A 12,662-nucleotide genomic window follows, 5' to 3' on the forward strand; every position below is an offset into this window, starting at 1 on the left:
GGGGGAAGTATTGGAGTTCTTGGTAAGACGACTCTGTGAATTAACGCGATGTAGGCAAAATGTGATCTCGACAACCAGCCTCGATTCTTGATAATGTGGTTTGTGATACTCGCATCGGTAGGCAAACATCGCGTCATCTGTAATACCTAGAGAACAAGACATATCGTCATCTTCATCGGCATCATCATTGCAGCAAAGGATGAAACTATCCTAGGTCTCCGTCCGGCTTACCGCCACAACTCACCTCAACCTCAACCTCAAGGAAAGGTTCTGTCCACGAAGAGCAACTATATCGATCACCAAGCTTCAACGCCTACGACACCGGCTTGTTCATACATAGACACAAACTCACCTACCCAAAAACAGTCTCTTGCGGCTCCGCTCCCCTTCAGCCCTCGAGCCAGCGGATCCGACGCCCTCCCCGTCAGCCTCCTCAAGTCTGAAACCCAACGTCGCGTCAACCTACCCTCTTCCTCGGCAGCCCCGACACGGACACTCCATCTGCATGTCATACCCAAGACGGCGTCTGACATAAGCCCCACTGCAACACATTTCCCACGTGGGTTCCGAACCCGTGTTCCCTGCAAACATGCGACAGCGACAGCTCCGAGCGATCGCATTTCAATGCAGACAAGGTGCCAGGTTTGCTTGTTCCCAAACCACAACGTTACTGCGTTACTAAACCAGGAGGAGCTTGAAGGGTTTGCATGAGCGGGTGGTCATGTGAGACGCAGGTGATGAGACGAGGGGGAGAATTGGAGATGTTGGAGATGGATGGGTGCTGTTGTATTGTACCGAGGAGGCGAGATCGGACGGTGTTAATGCCGGTGATGTGCCGATTGTGGGACCGAGGTACCAAGGGTACTTGTAATCAAATCAATCTCAATCGCTGGAACTCTACCTGCCTACCTACCACCCTACCTACCAGTCCCATATCTTCTCGCCTGTCGCCCAAGATTTGACAGCTGTACTGAATTTGCCATCTTAAACCCAACTTTCTAGATATCTCTTCGATGGCGATTTGAAACTCGATGTAAAAGGCTCCTGTGTGATTGCCTTGGTCATAAGTCATATGACAAAACGGAAGACGGGGGAGGGACGGAGAAAAGCGCTCAAGTTCGGCGTAATGACATGTCGCAGCCCTACGCATAACCCCCGAGCCCACCTTGTCCCTTCCAGGTACGCTTTCTAGAAACACGTTCGCGCATCAAACGAACCAAGCCCTGTTCAGCGCGCGCGCGTCAAACAGATTAGAGCTGTCAGTTGCGTGCATTCCAGTCCAGCAACTGCATTCCAACCCAAACCCAAGGTCCCCGCGACCGAAACATGCAGTTCGTGATTCCTGTGTTACATAGCGAAAGCTTGCATATACACAACTGCGACAAATCATACGTACCACATCATCCCACTGCCTGCCTAATCGATAAAGCCCATGACAAACTTCCTCCCCGTCGCGTCGTCGTTTCAAATAATCCCACCTATAAACTTCGAGTGGTGCCGGTCTGTCAAAGAATTGAGATCATCACTCGCAACCCGTGCCAACGGTGTTTCAGCACCCAACGGCGTCTTGACTAGGTATAGCGTACCACGTCCTGCCCGCCCATCCTAGGTACTTTCCTATCTGGGAAGCTAGCGTGGGAAAGCGTCGGGCTGGAAGGGAAGCTGACGCTAGTACAACACGAGACTTCGCGTGGAAGCTATGCCGCGGTCGATAGGGCAGTGTTGGCGTTGCGCTGGGCTTGCCGCTTTAATCAAAGTTACGCGGGCTAGCGTGAAAGCGGTTCCCGTGTCCGCGAAATGAGGATGCGTCTGCGAAGGGAGGGATAAGTAGGGCTGAAGAAGGGTTTGGGGAATGATGCAAGGCCGGTAGGAAGGCTGGTTGTCTGTGCGCGCGGTGAGTTGTGCATGGACATGGATTACGGCGTCATTGGGAACGAAGGGAAAATTGCGAGAGATCGCGATGGCTTGCGTGGTCAATATTGCGCGCTGGAGGATATGCTTGTTGTGAAATTTTTGGGTTCAGAAGTATCTAGGCAGGAAGACGGGAGAGAAAGCCGTGGGCTAGAGGACGTGTCTTGATTTGTTCGGGTTCTGCTTTTGCCGTTGGGCCTAATTGTGTGCGCGTCCATATCGATTGAACGCTATCGAGGTGATGAGCTAGCGATTAGCCAGCCATGAGTTTATTTGGAAATGACGCTTCGCCGTGGTTGCAATTGCGAGCACGACTTCAAACTGTCCGGCGATCACTCATAACCCTAGAAATGGAACCTGGGCCTGCTATCTCCACAAGCTGAGGTGTGTTAGTGACGAAACAAAAAATAGACGTGGTGTGGGAGAGCGTGGGATGTGACCCGGTGGGCGGGAAGTTTCAAATAACGAGGAAGGTGCGTGGGGTCGTACCTTCTCATGCCAGCTGAGCAATACGCTCATGGCTTGGCCGCCACCTTCGCCGCCGCCACGAGTATGAATCTGCGAGAAGCCGGTCGGTTGGGGGGTGATGTCGCGCTTGGTGCCTGATGGTGCTCCCTGTGCCATGCCTTTGTAACTGCAAGTACTTTCATTAGTCTATGGTTCTGGATGTGCAACGGTGGCGCGTGGTGGATGCGGGAAGGCACGATGGCCAGTAGAGGTCGGTGGGCGGTGAGGCTTGGAAGAGACCCAAACGAGACGGTGGACGTACATGTACTTCATCAGGACGTCCAATGCTTCGGTTCCACCCGGCGCACCATATATCCGGCTGAGCATTGGTGACATGTCTGACTGGCGTATGGATTGTAGGATCTCGATGACGACCGAAAGGTGGACTTCCTGTGGTGGTGGACTTGTCAGCTTGGTCCTGGGTGGTGCAATGTCGCCGACCTGGTCGTCGGTAGCCCAAGTCCAGAGACGCGGTGGTGATGTGACCAGGTGTCTATATCTGGAGAGACATCCAAACCGCTGGACTGGGAGCGTCGTGTCTCTGAGGTGTCTCTGGAGCTTCTAGAGCTGTTTGAGCTGTGCAGAGGCGCAACGTACCTTTCCCTTGTCGTCTGCGCCATATGGGGGGTTCTCTAGGGCACTCTGGAGGGCGCCCTCATTGTCACCACCCCGTAGCAGCTGCCGTATTGACTGGGCGTTGGTCTGGACATCGGCCGTCGAGACAGGCGCAACGGCGGGAGCGAGGGAGCTTAGGTCGAAGTTGGCGGGGCTGTCGGGGTCCAAGGCGTCGATGTTGATGGTCCGCCAGTTGATGTTGGCCATGGTGGGTGGTGAGGCTTGTGTACGGAAGAGTAGCTAGCTGCAAAGAGACGGCTGGGTTGGTGGTGGAGCTGTGGTGAGGTTGCAATTCGGCGCGCCGTATTCGTGGGGTGCAGTGCCATGTCTCCACTCTGCCCGCCAAGCTTTGAAGCTACCCAGTCCAGCGCCCGCAACGTCTGGCAAAACACCCACCAGGTAGCACGAACCAGGGTCGCCGCTCGATTCCGCTGCATGCGGATCGCTAAGGCCTATCGATGTACCCGCGACGGAGATCCGCAGCGCCACACGTGTGACGGGAGTACCATGGGGGTGGGTGAAAGCGATCACAGCACAGGCAATGTCATCGTCGTGGAGGAGAATGTGATAGTAGTAGATGTTGATTAGTCTAAACTTCAGCCAGTTGAGTCGCGAGACACAAGTACAATGGCCCAGGCGCTCAGTCTAATGTCCAAAGCTATGGGGAGAGCGGCCCATGCATGTCGTTCATGAGGAGCCGTCTAAAGAAAACAATCCGTTGAGTCGTGGTCGCCGATTCGACCACTCCAACGCGCTATAGTACAATACAACTCGTGCCATGAGTGCCAATGAAGGCTGGCGACGATCAATCTACCCCATTGCGCTGTCCGAAAGAAAGAAATGAAGGTCCGTTTTTGGTATCTATGCCTGGGCCCAACCGTCTATAAGAACGCCGATGAAAAGAACTTTTTTGCCGTAAGGGAATGTCGCTGAACGTGTGACGCAAGAGAGTGAGGAGGCTGTGCGATGAGAGTCGCTTGATAACGCCGGTAGCCGAAGTCGCAGGGGTATTAGGTCGCTGAAGAATCGAAATGGTCGCCGATGATTAAAGTGCGTAAAGTCCAAGTGGCTCCGTGGAAGAAGATGCGCCGTAGACCCAGAAATCGGCGCGGTGAATGCGCTGGAAATGTGTTGTACGCGGGACTGAGTCATTGTTAGTTGACGTGTTCATGCAGGGTGCGACGTGTCTGTGACTTACGAGGCGTGGGATGGATCCCTTTAGTCCCAACGGAACAAGTAGCTTGCCAATGTGATGGCATTGCGAGAAAGTAGGCAATGGCGGCAGGCGAAAAAAGAAATGCTCCGTCGAGAGGTAATGACGCATCTTATTTGGGCGGTGGTGGAGGAGGCTTGGGGGTGCCAGTAGTGTCGTAGGCTCCGCGACCCATGTTGTTGGACTCTGACTCTCTGAAGATCATGTTGTTGACGAGTGTGTTCTCTGGTTTATAAGTCAGCTTGATGTTGCACAAGAAAGTCAAATATAGACTCGGTGAATGCAGGACGTACCAATTGAGGAATGCGTTTTGTGAGAGGTGCCGGGCTGAACACCTGGCCTGTGCGAATATTTTGTAAGGACGAAAAGTGAGTGTGGTAGTCGGCGTTGGTTCGTGTAAAGGCGATACAAAGAGCGGAGCGGCGGTGGGCGAGCTTTATTAGATAGTGTCGTGTACCCGTGGACTGGCTAGCAGTGACTGGGGAGTGGGGAGGGGTGGAATGAGTGTGGGTAGTTTGAAGGGAGTGAAGATGATGATGGCAGTAAACGAAGGGCGCCCTGAAGCTTCTATATTCGCGGCTAGAATAAGGGGGCCTGTTACTGACTTGCCAAAGGTGGTCTTGGCTGTCGGCGAGACAAATGAAATGAGAGACAGTGCTTTTCAGAGCAAAAGCCCTGACTACATTGCGCATCGGGAGCGACGGGTCTTTCGGCCTGTTTCAAGGTAGGCTCCCTTGCCATCATCAGGAGCCAGGGTGATCTGCGCACTGTTACCACCAAGCTGGTTATCCCCCTTGAATAGTGCCGCGCTAGAAAGCCGTACCTGCAGGCGCTAACGAGAGCCATGCCAACGGCTTCGCTGGGGTGCCAACCTGCGAAGGGTGTGCTTGTGCTGACTGCTTCAGTGCCTTTTCACCGTAACATGGCGTAACATGGCGTACCATGGAGGCGATTCTCAGGCGCGACTCCCAGCGCTCTCACTTGGGCTCGCGGCCCTATCGCATTTTGTCTGGCTGTCGCCGCGCGCTTCCAGACACGGCGGCTTAGATGAGACAGTGTCAGCGCTCCCGTCTCGCTGCTTTGACCGGCGGCGTCGACTCGTGCCGCGTTTGTTGGACTGCGCCAGAAGCAAGAAGAGAAGGTTCAGAGACGCCACACAGACTTCCGGATGTCCTTCCCCGGCCGGTCCACTGCCTATGCTGAATCACCTCTCTGGCAGCCCTGTCTGCCCTCCATGCCTCCCAGCCAACCGGGTTACTGGCTGTCGGGATCGCAGTGCACTTGCCTTTGACCGTGGCGGCTGATGTTTGACGGGACATGTTCATAGCAGCTTGCTTTTGTGGTTTGATGAACCGTAGCTGTCTTGGAGCCTTTGCTTCCGCGTCGTTGCTTGTGACGGGGTTGCGCCACGTGGGATGGGCTGCTCCTGCCTCAACCAACCCTCGCGTGCGTGGCGATGAGGAAGGAGCTGCCCTCGCCGCAGCCCAGCACCACCATCACATCTGCGGCGTGCAAACAACTATGCCTCTGCACCGCGGCCGCCAAAGCAATTCGCCAGCAGCATCGCCAGGTGCCGTAATGAGAGCGTTGCCCGGCTTGCGGTGAGTGGGCCCGGCGCCACGAAAATCTCGCCTGCGGTTTGTTCTGGAAAGCCTCTGGAAGGAAGAATGAATCGCCCGCTGAGTCGCCCTCACTCCCAGGCTGTCCCTGATCATCGCAGACAAACTGACACAGAATGCGCACTTATTCACGACCAAGAAATTTGGCCGCCGGTCGTTCTCAGACACGTCGCATTCGCGGATCACTGCAAGCCTTCCGCGCCTCCAAGCACACGGATGCTGCATGCGTTCGACGTCCCGGGATCATGACCAGCAAGGTTTCGCGCACAATCGCTTGCTTCTCCAAAAAACCTACACGTCGCAGCCTCGTTGACGCACTCGCTCACCCACCACGGAGCCCAGCCGTCGCCATGACGAATTGTTTCTGGCACGGAAGGAACGATGACATCGCTCTTGCCCCCTTGGGATTCCTCCGTATTACAGCCCGCCGTCCATCGTAAACACATTTGCCAGAATGCAGCCGTTATGCCAGTCCAATAATATAATTCGCAAGCAGCACCAACCCTGATTCGCCGTCCTGGGTATCGACAGGGGTCGTGTGCTTCACAATCAGGCTGAGACGCGCGACAAGGGCATCCCGTCCTTATCCACTAGCCTCACGCAGAGACATGCCGAAAGCCACGCGACACCGCCCAGCGCTCGACCAGCGTGTTTGCTCATACCGTCTTGTGTACAGTACTGTACTGAGAGATCGCTGTCTTCCGCTGATACCTGCGCCCGTCGTACGTTGGGCTGCCACTGCCTCACGCCTATCAGTGCGGGAGCGTTGAGGGCTCAAACAGCGTTCGCGATCTTCAGTCCATGCTCGCTCAACTCTATCCTAGCGATCGTGATTCACAGCTATCATCCGATAACCAGTGCAGCGTCGTCACACATCGACAGGGTCTGAACTCCGTCAGGTCATCTTCCTCTCAACGTCCGTCCAAGCCACCGACGTTTTACTGGCAGCATCGCTGTCAATTCCGACCGCCTTGCAATTTGACAGGTGTTTGACGGATTTCTCCACAGAAAACTTTGTCGAAATTGTGATCGTGAGTTAGACCTTGCGGGGAGGAGGGAAAGTGGGTCTTGGAACGGCTTTTGGCACTTCCTCTTTGAGCGCGCTACTGCAATCTGCGTGCCAGTCCCAGCGATGAGAAGCGAAGCAAGGGTTGTCATCTCCAAAAGGATCATCGCGTACAAAGAGAACCCTGTCTACACGTGGAATTCTGCTCTGTGTGGACCTTCGCCTGACTACTGGAAGAGGGCCCGCGAGCCGCTTCGCCGATGTACCAGCGCATTCATGCCGACTCAAGGCCAAGTGTGCGCTGTACGAACTTTGCGCTGCTGCAGAAGGAGAGTTCCATGAGCACCGTCGCACTAGCTGTCATGTTGACAGGTACTGGCTGGGGGATTCGGTACCATTAGCCGGCGGAGCCATCTACACAAGGCAATTCAGCTTTCGAGCGTCGCATTTCATAACGTTTCACGCAGCTCTATTCGGGCCTTACAGTGTAACGTAGGAACTACCTTTGAACGTCCAAGCAGGCAAGACGTTGCGCCGGGTTATTGCGAGGTCACTGCTGAAAGACCTGCTTCATCTCGGATTTGTCGCAGAGCTCCCCGGACGCCAGCGTGAAAGCGATCAACAAGGATGACTTCACATCCACGTAGCCCATCACTCGTCCCTGATGATCTCCTTGCGCTGGCGCCCAAATCACTACTCTTTGGGCTACACAGTCCGAGGCCGCCTCTCCCCCGATCGTGTTCCCTGAGCAATTCCGCGTGCCAGCCCCGCGACATTTCTCGCGACTCAATGATTGTCGCACCAGAAAAATTTCCGCCGTCGATCCGGAAGTATGTACCTTTTCACATCATTCCGCTGCTCCGGTACTCTTGTGCGCCGTCTTGAAGCTCGCTACGCCAGGCCTCGTGCGTCATCTGGCTGCCCTCCAATATGCTAGCATCCGAGGCTGACTGCAGCTGCCGAACACCAGTTCCTCTGCTCTTCGCCGACATGTCCACGTGTGCAGTCAGCACTACCAGGTAGGTTCAAGGTACGCTGCACAAAGAGAAACCTTCCTCAGCTTTGTGTCAACTGCAACAGAGTTCTTCGATGCACACTAGGAAAATTTCAGTGACATCAGCTCTCCTCAGACACACGATGCCGTTCCACATGCGCGATGCACATGTACGCTTCCGGAACACGATGGATAACCTGCCACTATCGATACACTTTCTTGTTCCTCCGATATCCCTAAAGAATGCGCCGGCTGCAGTCTCCAGTAACGCCAAACGCTAGTTTCGAATAACTCCTCTTTGTACTTCGGATGGGAATGGCGTTCCAATTGCGATGGTTTTTGGCTGCATGCGTTACATGTCGCGTCCCCAATCATCGTGTCGGCAGCTTTCCTTATTCCCCATTCCCCCGGTCAGCCCAATTGCATCGGTTGCAGGTTTACGGCAGAGCTACTGCATTCGTACGATTACGCCTTCCATGTGGCATGAACCCAGGACTCGGGTTCTCGATAGACATGGGCATGGCACCAAATACGGCATCTCCCTCGCGGTACCAATATCCAGGATTCCCTCACACCACCGCCTAGTGAGCGAGCTTGACTGGTCAAACTACCATTCCATGATGACATGAAGCGGTCACCATTACTGCACGCAGCTCTTCCGGCTTGCTGCTCAACACCAACGACTGACCTCAGCTGTTGCGCTGATACAGTCGTTCCGCGACGCTCCGCGCGGCCCATCCATACACCAAGCAGACTACGGCCCGTCTCACGCGCGCAACATACCACAAGCCTTGCTCGACTCCGCAACACAGTCAGCACGCGAACATCGGTACACCTAGCATGGCCGAGCATGTGTAGGATGCGTGGTAGAGGCGACGGTCGCTATTATCTCTCCTGCATCACCACTCATCCCCACCCTTAGTAACCCAACCTTTCCACCGCGCAGTCAGCACGCTCACTCCGGTACACCTAAGCATAGTCGAACATATATTCCCGCGACGCGCGCGCGCACATCCATGATACAGCGCCATCGCGCTGAGTATCGTAACTTGCTTGCTTGCTTATTTTTGGTTCGGCGTGCTTCGGGTAAAAGCAAGCATGCAGTATTGTGCGACCGGCATCCCGTAAACCAAGGCACCGGGTAGAGGACGGCGTAAGATGAGCCGGTCTGACCAACATCGTTCTGGAATGCTTGAGGCGGCGATGTGGTACTCAGCCTTATGGTGTTGGTATGCGTGCGTCTTAAGGGTAAGGGTGAGTTGATATGTGGAAAGGACGTAGGCATCGGGAGGAAAGGAGGGCTATATGGAGATACTGCAGGGCGAGTCGACCATGTCGCCATGGGATGTTACTGTGAGTTGGCGGCTATTGAGTCAAGAAGTTATATCCGTCTTCTTCGTCTATTTTGGTCAATGGTTCGCTGTTTCCGCAACCTCCGGTGCATGTCGAATCCTCTTTCGTTCCGTCCCCTTTCTTTAGTCTTGCATCTCTTCTATTTCTAGCCTTTACTGCCCCTCTCTGGATGTTTGTCGCACCTGTAGAAGATGAGTAGTGTTGACTTTGACTCCATTGAGATTTAGGGCGGAGATGTGATGATGTGCAACAGTAGGTTAGGTTCAGTGCGCGCGCGGTCTCTGGAGAGTGCTTGAAGTACTGCAGTTGCTACCTTCAAGAATCCACCTTGATTACTGTTTGCTAATTACGCAATACACTTGGTGCGCATTCTTTCACTGTCAATTTCATCCCAAAACGGTTCGCCGCGCATGCCCACCGCTCGCTGTCAAGTCTAACCCACGTAATGGGTAGGACTGGAAGACTTATGGCTTAATCAACATCAAGATACCGAATCCATGAGATCGTTCCAAAGGATCGCGGGTCTCGCGGGACTCGTTTGTAGCACTCTCATCGAAGTACCGTTTGGTGATTCCCCTCTCCACAATATTTCAGGATTGAACACCATCCACCCACGCACAAACTACGATCCAAACAACATCGCTAACGCGGAAACATGGGGAGTATACGCTACAAAAGGCGGATGGCTCAATTGTCTCCTGGATATGACCGACTCGGAAGCAGGCAAAGCATGGCCCGACTGGGTGGGTGGGGGAGGCGGCGGGGAGGAGGAGGGGAGGCGGAGGGGCGGTGGTGGATGGCATGGATCGCGAGAATGGCCTAATGTACGTGTTGGTGCGGATTCGGAAGACACGACTGTTTTAGTTGGTAGGCTTGTCGCTTTTTCCGTTCTCGCACCACTGATACATGCATCTCCACGCAACAAGCAGATATTCGATTTCCTCTCGCCTCTGCCACACTAGCAAATCTGAATACCCTGGTACACGAGGATGTCTACCTCTATCAGTACAGCAGGCTCACTCATTAGTGCAATACCCGTGTACCCCCTTCTCCAACATAAAGCCTCACTCGGCGATAAGCATATCACTGAAATCACAGTCTTTCGCGATTGCAGAGCGAACCCGTCGTTCAAGGCGGATATTCAGTTGCTGTTTCGTGTTGAAGACGCTCCAGAGGATGTTCTAAGGTCTGATAATTTGGATGTTGGGTGCGTAGCTGGAAATGCGAACAGGGAAGTAGGGCAAGGAAGTAAGTGAAGAGAAGCAATAGGGTGACAGAGAAGGTGAACGCAAGAAATGACGTGCGAAGATTGCATGAGGTCAGTGTTTATAGGGGCGGTAGGACGGCGGTGGTTAGTTATGGGGTTGAGCAAGTTTGATGACGCTTTCGAGGTATACATTCACTCCACATTCTGCGCCCCTGAACAATCGCCACTCGCCGCGTATGCTTTCCTATCAACGCCTGTATCCACTTGTTTAGGCGCACTCACGACTATGACGGATCGCTTGGTGTGTCTACTCCTGACTTCTCTCGCTTGAAGTAATGCAATGCTCAACCAAATTCACGCCAATACCCCGAGAAACGAAATCCGTGTGTCATATTACCATGAAGATTGCTACACTTCTCCTCACCGTGATCTGTGTACCGCTGGTTTACAGCGAGCATGTCGGAGATTCCTTTGGCTCCTCCAATTCCACAGCCTTTCCATCAAGCCTTCTAGATCGTCGCGATAGCGCAGTGAGCATCCCATCTACCAACGACAAAGCCCCCGCCTCCGAGCCGAATCTAGTCCAGACTGCTGTGGACTTCGACCCCACCGACTACGCGAACGATGCCAGCTGGGACAAGTACAAGAAGAAAGGCAATTGGCTGCGTTGCCTCATGGAAATGCCGGATGAAGTCGCGGGACGAAATTGGCCCAACTACCTGGACCGCAATCCGCCATCAGCGGCAAGCCAGTGGAAAGGAACGCTTGAAGGCAGATTCTATCCATTCCATCATCATCCTTACGCAGCCATTGACACTGACATGCATCCAGCCGAGCTAAGAGATTGGTACTGGCACGAAGCCTACTATGACCCGGAAATCAACTGCGACTTTTCGGACGACTTCGCAAACTTAGAGATTAATAACAGGATCGAGGCTGCGCTGAATGAGCTCGGATTGGATACCAAGCCGGTGGAATTTGGTGGCAAGAACAAGTGTTACTCTATCGAGCACATGGATGAGAACGCGGTGGACGATGATGGTGATGACCTACCGGTAGATATGCAGACTTACTTCCCTGACGACGACGACGACAAAGAGTATGGCGTGAGTATTCCAGGAAGAGAGATACGCCAGACATTGACATTTTGGCTGACTATACGTAGGCTACTGGAGCTTACTACCGCTTCGCTTTTAATCCTGAACAAGGAGGTAAGACATCCTTCCACCCCTCTTCATCCACCACCGCCACCCACTAACCCCCCTCTCAAGCAATCTACGGCCACAACTTCCTCGCCCCCTGGCCCGCCGCCATGGATGCCTACGCCGAAGGCTTCCCAGCGGACCAACTCCCTCTCCTCCGCCAAGCCTCCGACATCATGGCCGCCTTCTGGCTGCGCAACCCCAATCCCAAAAACCTAAAATACTGGTTCGGCAGCAACATCATCAACACCGAAACCGTGCCCGTCATCAACCGGATTCTCATAAGCAAAGGTTATAACGAGGTACCGGAATGGCCTGGGGTCCAAGTAGACGAGTCCAGCGATGAGTACCTCGCACTCCTAGGCACACCCGTCGGCGCAAACAAAGCCTTCATGCTGGTCCAACACAAAGCGGAATTGGGGCTCAAACATATTCCCAGCATTACGATTTTCCGGGATAAAAAGGATCCCCAGCGCCCGGACGATGCGCCGGCATACCAGCTTTTGTTTCGTATTGAAGATGTACCGCAGGATGAGGTTATGCCTGATGATACGGAGATTGTGGATCAGGAGATGACAGGCTCTACGTTCCGAATGAGAAGGGGACAGAGGAAGGATAGTTTGGTGGAGCTGGATTTGGGGAAGAATGTGGGGAGGTTGCATAGGGTGAGCATAGATGGGCGAGGGGAGACGATGTTGCAGAGTCATGAGGTTGAGCGGGAGTTGTGATGGGGTTGTTTTGCTGGCTTGTTGTGCTGGAATCGCATTAGTAGACGCCTAGATGTCGTTAGACTGCGAATAAAGAGCAAGTGACTGCATACGCAGATAGATCGCGACCGCTTTAGCACGTGACCTGCGAAAGGCTATAATGCGAAGAGTAGACGCAGACAAAACTTGCTAGTCTCGCCATTGCGTCCTGTCTCCATAGAGCCTTCGTTATAGCAACCAGGATACTCAACTCAACATCTGCAGAGCTAGTCGCAAGCCACACTGCATACATCTCTCTAGTCCCTGAAAACCTGGCATCTGAATCAGA

The 12,662-nt window shown here is 53.9% G+C and overlaps 2 protein-coding genes across 2 annotated transcripts; one reads left to right on the top strand and one right to left on the bottom strand.

The window, feature by feature from the left end:
* Positions 1–2,227: 2,227 nt before the first annotated feature.
* J4E86_001521 (uncharacterized protein) lies at positions 2,228–3,240 on the bottom strand (the record flags this gene model as incomplete). Its single annotated transcript, XM_051442088.1, has 4 exons — positions 2,228–2,290; positions 2,401–2,545; positions 2,681–2,808; positions 3,016–3,240. The coding sequence occupies 4 exons, from the start codon at positions 3,238–3,240 to the stop codon at positions 2,228–2,230; spliced, it is 561 nt and encodes a 186-aa protein (XP_051305676.1).
* Positions 3,241–10,823: 7,583 nt separating this feature from the next.
* J4E86_001522 (uncharacterized protein) lies at positions 10,824–12,355 on the top strand (the record flags this gene model as incomplete). Its single annotated transcript, XM_051442089.1, has 3 exons — positions 10,824–11,531; positions 11,591–11,636; positions 11,697–12,355. 3 exons carry the CDS (start codon positions 10,824–10,826, stop codon positions 12,353–12,355), a joined length of 1,413 nt encoding a protein of 470 aa, XP_051305677.1.
* Positions 12,356–12,662: the final 307 nt, after the last annotated feature.

This window comes from Alternaria arbusti (assembly GCF_024043155.1).
Source record: "Alternaria arbusti strain BMP 1465 chromosome Unknown scaffold_2, whole genome shotgun sequence".
Taxonomy (NCBI): Eukaryota; Fungi; Ascomycota; class Dothideomycetes; order Pleosporales; family Pleosporaceae; genus Alternaria; species Alternaria arbusti.